This window comes from Hyla sarda, chromosome 3, assembly GCF_029499605.1.
Source record: "Hyla sarda isolate aHylSar1 chromosome 3, aHylSar1.hap1, whole genome shotgun sequence".
In the NCBI taxonomy this organism is placed as follows: domain Eukaryota; kingdom Metazoa; phylum Chordata; class Amphibia; order Anura; family Hylidae; genus Hyla; species Hyla sarda.
In genome coordinates this window covers 140,656,186-140,669,833 of record NC_079191.1, presented here as the reverse complement: position 1 = coordinate 140,669,833, position 13,648 = coordinate 140,656,186, and the positions used below count along the sequence as shown (strand labels likewise).

The following is a 13,648-nucleotide window of genomic DNA, read 5'->3' as shown; positions in this document are numbered from 1 at the left end:
GCTTGAGCAAGAGAAGGGTCGGTGTTCTGAAAAAAAAAGATTTAGAACACAGTGGAGCATGGCAGGAGAACCTGGCTCTGTGATGAGACAATTAGCCCCTATCATGCGAATAGAGGATAAGATGTAATGTATCTGAGTTCCCCTTTAACCTCTTAAGGACCAAGGACCAAGAACGTCGGGGGACGTCCTGGCACCCTGTGCCTTAAGGACCAAGGACGTCCCCAGACGTCCTGGTGTTTCTCCGGTCTCTGCCGCCCGCCAGGCAGAGATCAGAACGGCATTCCTGCTGAAATCCTTCAGCAGGCATGCCGTGCAAATGCCGACGGGGGTCATCAGACCCCCCCATGTCGGCGATCAGCGCAAATCGCGAGTGAATTTACACTTTCGATTTGCGCCGATTCCGGGTTATACGGGTCTATGGTGACCCGGAATAGAAGGGGGATAGCTGTTGTCCATGACACCAAGGATCCCCCTGTAGCGATAGGAGTGAGGTGGCAGGGGTGCCACCCCTCCTATCCCTGCTATTGGTGGTCTAGACGCGACCACCAATAGCAAATAAAGGGCGGGGGGCTTTACTTTCGGTTTCCCCATTCTGCCCACCCACAATAGGCGGGGCAGGACGGGGAAACTGACGGGCGCCGAAGTCCACTCACCCATCGGCGATGACAGCGGGTGACGATCGGCGGCGGCAGCGGGTGAAGATCGGCGGAAGAAGAGGACGGCGATGCAGCTCCCTGGATCCTATGGAAGCCGGTGAGTTACTTAGCAACATCTGAAGGGCTACAGTCTGAGACCACTATAGTGGTCTCTAAACTGTAACCCTCCAGATGTTGCAAAACTACAACTCCCAGCATGCCCAGAGAGTTTTTAAGGCATGCTGGGATTTGCAGTTTTGCAACAGCTGGAGGTCTACAGTTTGACACCACTGCACAGTGATCTCTATACTGTGCACCTCCAGATCTTGCAAAACTACAACTGATAGCAGGCCCACACAGCAGTTTGCTGTCCGGGCATGCTGGGATTTGTAGTTTTGCAACATCTGGAGGTCCACAGTTTGGAGACAACTGTGCAGTGGTCTCTAAACTACAGCTCTCCAGATGTTGCAAAACTGCAAATCCCAGCATGCCCAAACAGCAAACAGCTGTCTCTGCATGCTGGGAGTTGTAGTTGCGTACCTCCAGCTGTTGCATAACTACATCTCCTGCCTTTCGGTGATCAGTACATGCTGGGAGTTGAAGTTATGCTACAGCTGGAGGCACACTGGTTGGAAAATACTGACTTAGGTAACTGAAGGTTTTCCAACCAGTGTGCCTCCAGCTGTTGCAAAAGTACAACTCCCAGCATGCACAGTCTGTCAGTACATGCTGGGAGTTGTAGTTTTGAAACAGTTGGATGTTCCCCCCCCCCATGTGAATGTACAGGGTACATTCACACAAGCAGTTTTACAGTTAGTTTTCTGCTTCAAGTTTGGGCTGCGGCAAATTTGTCGCCGCAGCACAAACTCCTAGCGGTAAACTCACTGTAAACGCCAGCCAGTGGAAATGTACCCTAAAAACACTACACTACACTAACACATAATAAAGAGTAAAACCCTACATATACACCCCTTACACTGCCCCCCCCCCCAATAAAAATGAAAAACGTATCATACGGCAGTTGTTTCCAAAATGGTGCCTCCACCTGTTGCAAAACAACAACTCCCAGCATTTCCGGACAGCCACTGACTGTCCAGGCATGCTGGGAGTTTAGCAACAGCTGGAGGCACCCTGTTTGGGAATCACTGCCGTAAAATCCCCCTATGTCCACCCCTATGCAATCCCTATGAAGTCCTCAAATGCGCATGGCGCTCTCTCACTTCAGAGCCCTGTCGTATTTCAAGGAAACAGTTTAGGGCCACATATGGGGTATTTCCATACTTGGGAGAAATTGCACTAAATTTGGGGGGCTTTTTATCCTTTTACCACGTTATGAAAAGGGTCTATACCAGCCTGTTGGTATAAATTATTTTTTTTTTTTTTACACTAACATACTGGTGTTGCCCCATACTTTTTTATTTTCATAAGCGGTAAAAGCAAAAAAAGACCTCCAAATTTGTAACACAATTTCTCCTGAGTACGGAAATACCCCAGATGTGGGCGTAAAATGTTCTACGGACACACAACAAGGCTCAGGAGCGAGAGTGCACTATGTACATTTGAGGTCTAAATAGGTGATTTGCACAGGGGTGGCTGATTTTACAACGGTTCTGACATAAACGCAAAAAAAAAATAAAAAATACCCCATTTTGGAAACTACACCCCTCAAGGAATGTAATAAGGGGTACAGTGAGCATGTACGCCCCACAGGTGTCTGACATATTTTTGGAACAGTGATCCGTGAAAATTAAAAATTTTCATTTGCACAGCCCACTGTTCCAAAGATCTGTCAAACGCCAGTGGGGTGTAAATGCTCACTGCACCACTTATTAAATTCTGTGAGGGGTGTAGTTTCCAAAATAGGGTCACATGTGGGGGGGGTCCACTGTTCTGGCACCACGGGGGGGGGGGGCCTTTGTAAATGCACATGGCACCTGACTACCATTCCAAACGAATTCTCTTTCCAAAAGCTCAATGGCGCTCCTCCTCTTCTGAGCATTGTAGTTCGCCCGTAGTGCACTTCAGGCCAACTTATGGGGTACCTCCATACTCAATAGAGATGGGGTTACACATTTTGGGGGGTATTTTCTGCTATTAACCCTTGCAAAAATGTGAAATTTTGGGGGAAACACACATTTTAGTGAAAAAAAAAATTTGTTTTTACATATGCAAAAGCCGTGAAACACCTGTGGGGTATTAAGGCTCACTTTTTCCTTGTTACGTTCCTCAAGGGGTCTAGTTTCCAAAATGGTATGCCATGTGGGTTTTTTTTTTTTTTTTTTTTGCTGTTCTGGCACCATAGGGGCTTCCTGAATGCAACATGCCCCACAAAAACCATTTCTGAAAAACATACTCTCCAAAATCCCCTTGTCGCTCCTTCGCTTCTGAGCCCTCTACTGCGCCGGCCGAACAATTTACATAGACATATGAGGTATGTCCTTACTCGAGAGAAATTGGGCTACAAATATAAGTATACATTTTCTCCTTTTACCCTTGTAAAAATTCTAAAATTGGGTTTACAAGAACATGCGAGTGTAAAAAATGAAGATTGGGAATTTTCTCCTTCACTTTGCTGCTATTCCTGTGAAACACCTAAAGGGTTAAAATGCTGACTGAATGTCATTTTGAATACTTTGGGGGATGCAGTTTTTATAATGGGGTCATTTGTGGGGTATTTCTAATATGAAGACACTTCAAACCTGAACTGGTCCCTGAAAAATAGTGAGTTTGAAAATGTTGTGAAAAATTGGAAAATTGCTGCTGAACTTTAAAGCCCTCTGATGTCTTCTAAAAGTAAAAACTTGTCTATTTTATGATTCAAACGTAAAGTAGACATATTGTATATGTGCATAATTTTTTGAATAGCCATTTTCCTTACAAGCAGAGAGCTTCAAAGTTAGAAAAATGCCAAATTTTCAAATTTTAATCACATTTTGGAATTTTTCACCAAGAAAGAATGCAAGTTACCTCAAAATTTTACCACTATGTTAAAGTAGAATATGTCTTGAAAAAACAGTCTCTAAATCAGAATGAAAACTAAAAGCATCCCAGAGTTATTAATGTTTAAAGTGACAGTGGTCAGATGTGCAGAAAAACGCTTTGGTCCTGAGGTGTAAAATGGCCTGTTCCTTAAGGGGTTAAAGGGGTAGTGCACTGGAAAATATTTTTTTAATCAACTGATGCCAAAAAGTTAAACAGATTTGTAAATTACTTCTATGAAAAAATCTTAATCCTTCCAGTACTTATAAGCTTCTGTATGCTCCACAAGAAGTTATTTTCTTTTTGAATTTTCTTTGTCTGACCACAGTGCTCTCTGCTGACACTTCTGTCCATGTCAGGAACTGTAAAGAGTAGGAGAAAATCCCCATAGCAAACCTATCCTGCTCTGGACAGTTCCTGACATGGACAGAGGTGTGAGCAGAGAGCAGTGTGGTCAGACAGAAAGGAAAATAAAAAATAAAAGAACTTCCTGTGGAGCATACAGAAGCTTATAAATTCTAGAAGGATTAAGATTATTTAATAGAGGTAATTTACAAATCTGTTTAACTTTCTGTCATCAGTTGATTAAAAAAAATCAAGCAAGCATGGTCAATATGCCCCTCCACGTATCTTTATGGGAGAGCCGGAGATATAGTAGTCTAACTTTTCCATAGAGATACAAGGAGGGGACATGTCGAGTGACAACCGTTATCCAACCCCTTTAAGGTTTTTATTACACATCCTAAGTGCTGGCATACATGTACACACATAATATGTAACAAAATGTGGCTACAGAAGGTGTTATCCAGGAAAAAAAGTTTTTTTTTTTTTATATATCAACTGGCTCCAGAAGGTTAAATAGATTTGTAAATTACTTCTATTAAATTTTTTTAATCCTTTCAGTACTTATGAGCTTCTGAAGTTGAGTTGTTCTTTTCTGTCTTAGTGCTCTCCGATGACACGGGAACCACCCAGTTTAGAAGCAAATCCCCATAGCAAACCTCTTCTACTCTGTGCAGTTCCCGAGACAAGCAGAGATGTAAGCAGAGAGCACTGTTGCCAATCACAAAACAACAACTCAACTTCAGCAGCTGATAATTATTGAAAGGATTAAGATTTTTTTAATAGAAGTAATTTACAAAACTGTTTAACTTTCTGGAGCCAGTTGATATAAAAAAAAAAAACAAGTTTTTTCCTGAAATACCCCTTTAAGTCAAAATTCGCTGAACTTTGGTGGGAACAGCCAACTGTCTATAGCGTTTGGGGTCTTTCTGACTCTCCTCCAACAGATAATGCAATGAGAAAATTAGGCATGTTAGATTTTAGCTGCCAAACCCTTTTGTTCCTAGACACACAAGTTGCCACCAAAGCTGTCTGTTATGGCTTACCTTTAAAGGGGTACTCCCCTGGAAAACATTTTCTTTTAAATCAACTGGTGCCAGAAAGTTAAACATATTTGTCAATTACTTCTATTTAAAAATCTTAATCCTTCCAGTACTTATCAGCTGCTGTATGCTCAGCAGGAAGTTCTTTTTTTTTTTTTTTATTTCCTTTCTGTCTGACCACAGTGCTCTCTGCTTACACTTCTGTCCATTTTAGGAACTGTCCGAAGCAGGATAGGTTTGCTATGGGGATTTGCTCCTACTCTGGACAGTTCCTCAAATGGAAAAAGATGTCAGCAGAGAGGACTGTGGTCAGACATAAAGGAAATTCAAAAAGAAAAGAACTTCCTCTGGAACATACAGCAGCTGATAAGTACTGGAAGGGTTAAGATTTTTAAATAGAAGTAATTAACAAATCTGTTTAACTTTCTGGCACTAGTTGATTTAAAAGAAAATTGTTTTCCAGTGGAGTACCCCTTTAAGAACACATAAACGTTTGGCCATGCTGAACGTTCATGTGTATGGGGAAATAAGGATAGATAGCCATCGGCTGAATGAGTGTTCAGCTAATCGCTATTGACAGCAAGTGGCCACCTTTTTAGAACATTTAAAAATGTATCAGCTTTATTAAAGATGTGCATGTTTTTAAAGACTTTTATACATAAAATGTTTTACATTAGTTTATTTTTTTTCCCTGTGTTTAAGGCCTATACAATGATGCTGTCTCTGTCTGACCAGGAACCAATCCATGCACCAGGCCACAATTCCACCAGCATGTGGCACAACATGGCGAGAGCAGCTTCAGAATCCACTGCTTTACACTCCATTAGTCATGTATGACAGTTTGGTGGCACCTCCGTGGGACCAAGTCCGACACTTCGCATGGCTCTTCCATATGTGACTGTTTAGGAAAAAAAATATAGAAAAGACTGAAGAGCAGGATGCCTTATTACCTGCAGGGTCATCTCAAATCTTGGTGACCTTAAATGGAATAATTTAAGAAGAAAAAAAAAAGAAACTATTTATTCTCATTATTTTGTTTTGCACAGAAAAGGCAGCTGCTGGTTTCCTGAGCAAAAAAATTAATAAAAAAAAAAAAGACAGAATATGAAAACTTTGGACTTTGGGGGACAATGAGTCTTCCAGCTCATTCTGTGTTACCTTGACACATATACAAGCACTCAAAACTAAAAGAAAAATAAACAAAATCCTTTTTTATACACACTGATTTACTAAAAGTGTGGCAGAAAGAGTTGCTTCATTATAGAATTTCTATAACACAAGCTTCCTGTATTTAAACACTTTGAAAACAGAAGTAGTTATTTACAAATGTACATTATCACTTAATGTAGAAAATAACAGGGAATCATTTTGTTCTTTCCTTAATTGTGTCTTAATTGTTTTTTTTGGGGGAAAAAGCAATTATGTGTATATTTGAATTTTTCAATGTTCAGTACTCAAAGAGAACTTAAGTCGACAAAGGTCCGTTCTAATTGCCAATACCACTAATATATCTTACAGTTTAATGTTTGCCAAATCAACGTGTTGACATTTTAATTTTAGACAATCATGTCAGTGTTTTGACTTTTTTTTTTTTGCCTGTATACTTGTATTTATTTCTTGTATTTTTTATTGTTGGCTCCAGATAGCACTGTTACATTTCTTTCGTTGTCAAAGGCACTCACACATTTTGATTTTGTCTGGATACAGATTTATGTGTGTGGGCAGATTTTTGTGTTTCAAATTTTCTAACACATTATTTCTTTAAGGTGAAAATAGATGCAATTTTTAGTTTGTTTTTTTTCTTTTCTTTTGTAATTCAATTTTGTTCACTTGTACAAATTGTTTTAATTTCTTTCATGAGCTCATGATTCTTCTGATTAAAATTGTATTCGTTATTTTATGCTGTTTGTCTGTAAGCTTGTGTGTTGTTTTGTTCTTGTTAATCCTGTTTGTAAAATGAAGTGTTCCAATCCTGTTTTAAAAAAGAAAGTGTGATTTCTTTTTCCATTTTTTGAGGGACCTAATTTTTTTTTTCACATATTTTTTTTTTTATAATCTCATTTTGAATATTTGAGGTACTTTTCTTTGATTGTTTTGTATAATTGTAATTGTTACACATTCAATACATTATTTTGGGAGGAGTAAATACATGAAAATAAAGAACTACAATGTTGGCGAGTCAGTCTTAATTCCCTTTCAGTCTATAACAAATACAATTTAATTATTTTTTTTTTAATTCTTTTTAGTTAAATTGAACAGCAGCACTTTAAAGGAATCCATAGTATTTTGCAGAAAAAAATTATATGCAGAAAAATAATTTCTTAAAGGGTATGTCCATCATCCTATAAAACACAGCTTCAGAAGCATATAGCATTGCTAACCTGTCTTCCCTAGTTCTGAAACTACCAAAAGTCAATTTTTTTATTGTATGTAATCCTTTTCCCTACATGTCATCTCACAAATTCCTGATTGAACTGTTGCTCAGTACTACAATTCCCAGAATGCATTTCTTTCCCTCATCTCTTTATCACAGCCTTCCTACCCTGCCTATTTACCTCACATAGCACTCCTGCTAGTTCCCTCACCCATATCTACTGCAGATTGTTTCTTTACACTTCAGATTGCTTCCTTACTCAGTCAGTGAGCTTGCAGCTGCTGCTGTATTAATTTTCCTGGTGACATCACTCGGGGCAGGGCTTTATCCCAAAGACAAGATATAGCCAAGGCTCCTGAAACAGTAGATAATGATGTGTCATCTTGGTAGAAAGGAGCAGCTGGAACAACACCACACTGAAAATGTATCTTGTTTCTCTTTTGTCTGATAATCCTTATGGTGATTTTTATTTTTTAATCTCAGGCAGGCTTTTATGTGTCTTGTACTGAGGGGAGGCTTTTTTTTTCGGCACTCTGCCATAAAGCCCAGATTGGAAAAGTACTGCTTTGATTGATTCTCCTATCTGGACACAAGATCTATTGGGTTCTTTGTTCTTTGTTACCTCTCTTGCCAATCCCCTTAAACCCAATTATTTAGGTTGGGGGGACATTTCTAAGAGTCCTGGTTCTTCTAACCTTTTTCTGTTTTGGAGCTGTACAGGCAATTCTTTCCACCCTCATGGGCTTGTTTTCTCCTGATATATACATTATCAGCTGTGAGACCTTATATAGGCAGGGGTGTGTCTTTGCATGTCCAATCAACTGCTTTTACCAAAGGGGACTCCAATCAAGATGTAGAAACATCTGAAAAATTATCAAGAGAAATAGGAGGCCTTTGGAGCAACAGGTCTGAATGCTTATTTATATCCATGCATAATTTTGAGTTTTTCCTTTTCAATAAATTTGCAAAAATGTATAAAATTCTTATATGTAGGGTATTGAATGCAGAAGAATGGGGGGATTTTTAATGTAGCACAAGATTACAAAATAACAAAACATGAAAAAAATCTATAAAAAAAAATGCAGGTGACAAAATCTTTCAACAAATTTTAAAAGTTAACCAGTATTATTTTATGATTTATTTCCTTGAGCCTCAAAACATATCTGTTTTTATGGGTAAAATTTGTCTCAATAAGTCTCTTTTTTTATTTATATATAATGCAGACATTTGTTGGGATGTATACATCCCCAAGGTGTGCAAAAAATGTCCATAAATCTGTTGCAGATTCTGTATTCTACCCTAAGGAAGTTCACCTAGTTATTGGTGTTTTATAAAACAGAGGACAGAGCTCATTTTGACCCTAAGGAGGAGAGCATTTTTTTTTGCAAATCTGACCCCTGTCAATTTATGCTTTAATAACTCTGGGATGTTTTTTCTTGACATATTCTACTTTATGTTAGTAGTAAATTTTCGTCAATATTTGCTACATTTCTTGGTGAAAAATTCTAAAATTTCAGGAAAAATTTTAAAAAATTAAGCATGTTCCTAACATTGAAACTCTCTGCTTGTAAGGAAAATGGACACGCCAAATAAATTATATATTGATTCACATATACAATATGTCTACTTTATGTTGGAATTATGAAGATGACATGTTTTTACTTTTTTAAGATATTAGAGGGCTTCAAAGTTCATCAGAAATTTTCTAATTTTTCACAAAAATGTCAAAATCATAATTTTTCAGGGACCAGTTCAGTTTCAAAGTGAATTTGAGGGTCTTTATGTTAGATATCCCCTACAATAGACCCCTTTATGAAAACTGCACCCCTCAAAGTATTCAAAATGACATTCAGAAAGTTTGTCAAACCTTTAGGTGTTTCACAGGAATAGCAGTAAATGCTTAGTAGGAGAAAATTCAAAATCTAAATTTTTTACACTTACATGTTATTGTAGCTCCATTTTTTTTTTTCATTTTTACAAGGGGTAAAAGTTGAAAATGCCCCCCAAGATTTGTAAATTAATTTCTCTTGAGTAAGAAAACACCTCATATGTGGATGTTAAATACCCTGCGAGCGCACTACAGGGCTCAGAAGGGAAGGAGCGACAATGGGATTTTGGAGAGTCAATTTTGCTGTTATGGTTTTTGGGGGGCATGTCGCATTTAGGAAGCCCCCATGGCATACTATTTTGGAAACTCCACCCCTCAAGGAATGTAACAAGGGGTAAAGTGAGCCTTAATACCCCACAGGTGATTGACAAACTTTTGTGAAAATGAAAAATTAGATTTTTTTAACACTAAAATGCTGGTGTTACCCCAAACTTTTCATTTTAGCAAGGTGTAATAGGAGAAAATGCCCCCCAAAATTTGTAACCCCATTTCTCTCAAATAAGGAAATACCTCATATGTGGATGTAAAGTGTTCTGTGGGTGCACTAGAGGGCTCAGAAGGGAAGGAGTGACATTGGGCTTTTGGAGAGCGAATATTGCTGAAATGGTTTTTGGGGGGCATGTAGCATTTAGGAAGCCCCCATGATGCCTGAACAGCAAAAAGAAAACCCCACATGCAACACTATTTGGGAAAATACACTCCTCAAGGAACATAACAAGGGGTAAAGTGAGCCTTAACACCCCACAGGTGATTGACAAACTTCCATTAAAATGGGACGTGAAAATAAAAAAATAGATTTTTTTCAATAAAATGCTGGTGTAACCCCAAATTTTTCATTTTCAAAAGGGGTAATAGAAGAAATTTGTGTTTCAAATTTTTGGGGGGCTTTTTCTCCTGAGTATGGAAATACCCCATATGTGGATGTAATGAGCTCTGCGGGCAAACTACAATGCTCAGAAGAGAAGGAGCGCTATTGAGCTGTTGGAGAGAGAATTTGGTTGGAATGGAAACTGGGGGCCACGTGCGTTTACAAAGCCCCCATGGTGCCAGAACATTGGACCCCCCCAAATGTGACCCCATTTCGGAAACCCCTCATGGAATTTAATAAGGGGTGTAAGTGAGCATACACACCCCACTGGCATTTGACAGCGCTTTGGAACAGTGGGCTGGGCAAATTAAAAATGTAATTTTTCATTTTTATGGACGACTGTTCAAAAAAATCTGTTGACACCTGTGGCGTGTAAATGCTCACTGCACCCCTTGCTGCATTCCATGAGGGGTTTAGTTTCCGAAATGGTGTCATATGTTGGGGGGTCCACTGTTCTGGCAGCATGGGGGCTTTGTAAATGCACATGGCCTTCAATTCCAGCCAAATTCTCTCAATAAATTACAAATTTTGCTTCTTCTCTTCTGAGCATTATAGTGCACCCACATAGCTCTTTACATCGACATATGGGGTATTTCCTTACTCAGAAGAAATGGGGTTACAAATTTTGGGGGGCTTTTTCATCTATTACCCCTTGTGTAAATGAAAAATTAGGGGTAACACCAGCATTTCAGTGAAAAAAAATCTAATTTTTCATTTTCACGTAAAACTTTAATGAAAATTCGTCAAAGACCTGTGGGGTTTTAAGGATCACTGTACCCCTTTTTTTTACATTCCTTGAGGGGTATAGTTTACAAAATTTGGTCTCGTGGGTTTTTCCGTTTTTGCATTCATGTCAGAACCGCTGTAACTATCATCCACCCCTGTGCAAATCACCAATTTAGGTCTCAAAGGTACATAGTGCGCTCTCACTCCCGAGCCATTTTGTGTGCCCGCAGAGAACTTTATGTCCACATAAAGGGAATTTCTGTATTCAGGAGAAATTGCATTACAAATTTTGGGGGTCTTTTTTTCCTATTGCCTCTTGTGAAAATGAAAAGTATGGGTCAACACCAGCATGTTAGTGTAAACATTTTAATTTTTTTAAACCAACATGCTGATGCAGCCCCCAACTTTTCCTTTTCATAAGGGGGTAAAAGTAGAAAAAGACCCCCCATAATTTGTAACGCAATCTCTCCCGAGTACGGAAATACCCCATATGTGGCACTTCACTGTTGCCTTGAAATACGTCAGGGCTCTGGAGTGAGAGAGCGCAATGCACATTTGAGACCTAAATAAGGGATTTGCATAGGGGCGGACCCGGATGCAAGCATGGCATTAGCCCCCTCCACCAAAAATATCCTACGGCAGTGTTTCCCATACAGGGTGCCTCCAGCTGTTGCAAAAATCCAAGCATGCCAGGACAGTCAATGGCTGTCCAGCAATGCTTGGAATTGTTGTTTTGCAACAGCTGGAGGCTCAGTTTAGGAAACAGTGCCGTACAAGACGTTATCTATGGGGGGGGGGGGGGGGAGCAGGTGTGTATATGTAGTGTATTACTCTTTATTTTGTGTTAGTGTAGTATTTTTAGGTTACATTCACACAGGCAGGGGTTCACAGAGAACAAATTTCCCGCCGGGAGTTGAGCTGCGGCGGAAAATTTGCCGCAGCTCAAACTTGCAGAAGGAAAGCCACTGTAAACTCCCGCCTGTGTGACTGTACCCTGTACATTCACATGGGGTGGAGGTGGGGAAGATGCCTCCAGCTGTTGCAAAACTACAACTCCCAGCATGCACTAACATACCATGCATGCTGGGAGTTGTAGTTTTTTTTGTAGCTGTAGGCACACTGGTGAGGAAACACAGAGTTAGGTAACAGACTCCCAACACATGTGCCTCAAGCTGTTGTAAAACTACAACTCCCAGCATGCATGGTCTGTCAGTGCATACTGGGAGTTGTAGTTTTTCAACAGTTGGAGGCACATGGGTGGGTAAACACTGAGTTAGGAAACAGACTCTAGCTCAGTGTTTCTCAACCAGTGTGCCTACAGCTGTTTCAAAACTACAACTCCCAGAATGCCCTGACAGCCGAAAGGCATGCTGGGAGTTGTAGTTATGCAACAACTGGAGAAGGACAGTTTGGAGACCACTGCAACATCTGGAGGGCTAGAGTTTGGAGACCACAGTAAAGTGGTCTCCAAACTGTGGCTCTTCAGATGTTGAAAAAGTTATGCAACATCTGAAGGGCCAGATGTTACAGAACTACAACTCCCAGCATGTCTGGACTGCCTGGGCATGCTGAGAGTTGTAGTTTTGCAACATCTGGAGGACCACAGTTTGGAGACCACTACACAGTGGTCTTCAAACTGTGACCCTCCAAATGTTGCAAAACTACAACTCCCAGCATGCCCATACAGCCTTAGATCTTCACTGCAGCTTCCTACGACATCTGTGCCGCCTGCTGTCTGTGCTGTCACCCGCCATCCATCCATGCTGCCCGGTAATTGGAATGTTCCCCCCTTGGGTGGGCAGAGCGGGGGAAATGAACTTTCACACCCCCGCCCCCAACTGCCATTCACTCCTGCCACCTCACTTCTATCCTTCACCATGATCGGGGCTGTCTCTGACAGCTCTGATCATACCTATTTTCCGGGCAATCGGGTCACCAGAGTCCCGATCAGCCCAGAAAAAACATGATTCACCGGTCAGAATTGATCAGCCAATCACGCTGATCACCAACAAGGGGGGGTCTTAGGACCCCCCTGGGCAATGTTACAGGATGCCTGCTGAATGATTTCAGCAGGCATCCCGTTCCGATCGCCGCCTGGCAAGTGTCGGTGATCGGAAATGCGGAGGGCGTACAGGTACGCCCTCCATCCTTAAGTGTCCTCACACGAGGGCGTACCTGTATGCCCTCCCTCTCCAATAGGTTAAATATCAGGTGATTTTTAGGATGCTTTTTTTCCCAGTTGATTTCAATTTGAGCTTGCAAAAGGCACTTCTTTTTTTTTCAGTGCAGTTTTTCATACTGATTTAACCTCTTAAGGACGAAGAGCATACAGGCATGCCCTTGCGTCTGGTATTAAAGCGCAACTGTCATAATTTTTACCACCCCCCCCCCCCAAATACAATGTTGTGGCTGAGGACCATGAAGTGAATGTAGCCATACCTTTATCACCGCTTTTCCTTCTTTTATAAGCTATAAAATCATTTTATCCAGTGATCAGATAGGCTTGTCTTGGGGTTAGCAAAGCTCTGCCGCTTCCACGCCTATCCTCTCTTTCAGCGCTGGGACAAATGTGTAGTAAGACACAGCGGTCCACATCGCATACACCCCTCCCTGCAGACTTTGACATGTGCTCCCCCCCGTGAATTTATAGAGCGCTCACTCCCTGCCTCTAGTACTGCACATGCGCACTGAGTGCTTAGACAGCGGGAGCAAGTGCTCGCGGAGTGAGAGCACTCGATCTGTTAATTCATCATGGCGCATGCATGTCAGAGCGGGCAGGGAGGGGCGTATGCG

The 13,648-nt window shown here is 40.8% G+C and overlaps 1 protein-coding gene across 2 annotated transcripts in view; it reads left to right on the top strand.

Annotated features, from left to right (window-relative positions):
- Positions 1-7,171, top strand: part of MECOM (MDS1 and EVI1 complex locus) — a 590,565-nt gene extending 583,394 nt beyond the window's left edge. For both annotated transcript variants that reach the window (XM_056565113.1, XM_056565115.1), the window contains one exon: positions 5,702-7,171. In XM_056565113.1, the coding sequence (XP_056421088.1) occupies positions 5,702-5,836 (135 nt within the window). In that variant the 3' untranslated portion in view covers positions 5,837-7,171. The remainder of the gene's footprint in view (positions 1-5,701) is intronic.
- The last annotated feature ends 6,477 nt before the right edge of the window (positions 7,172-13,648 follow it).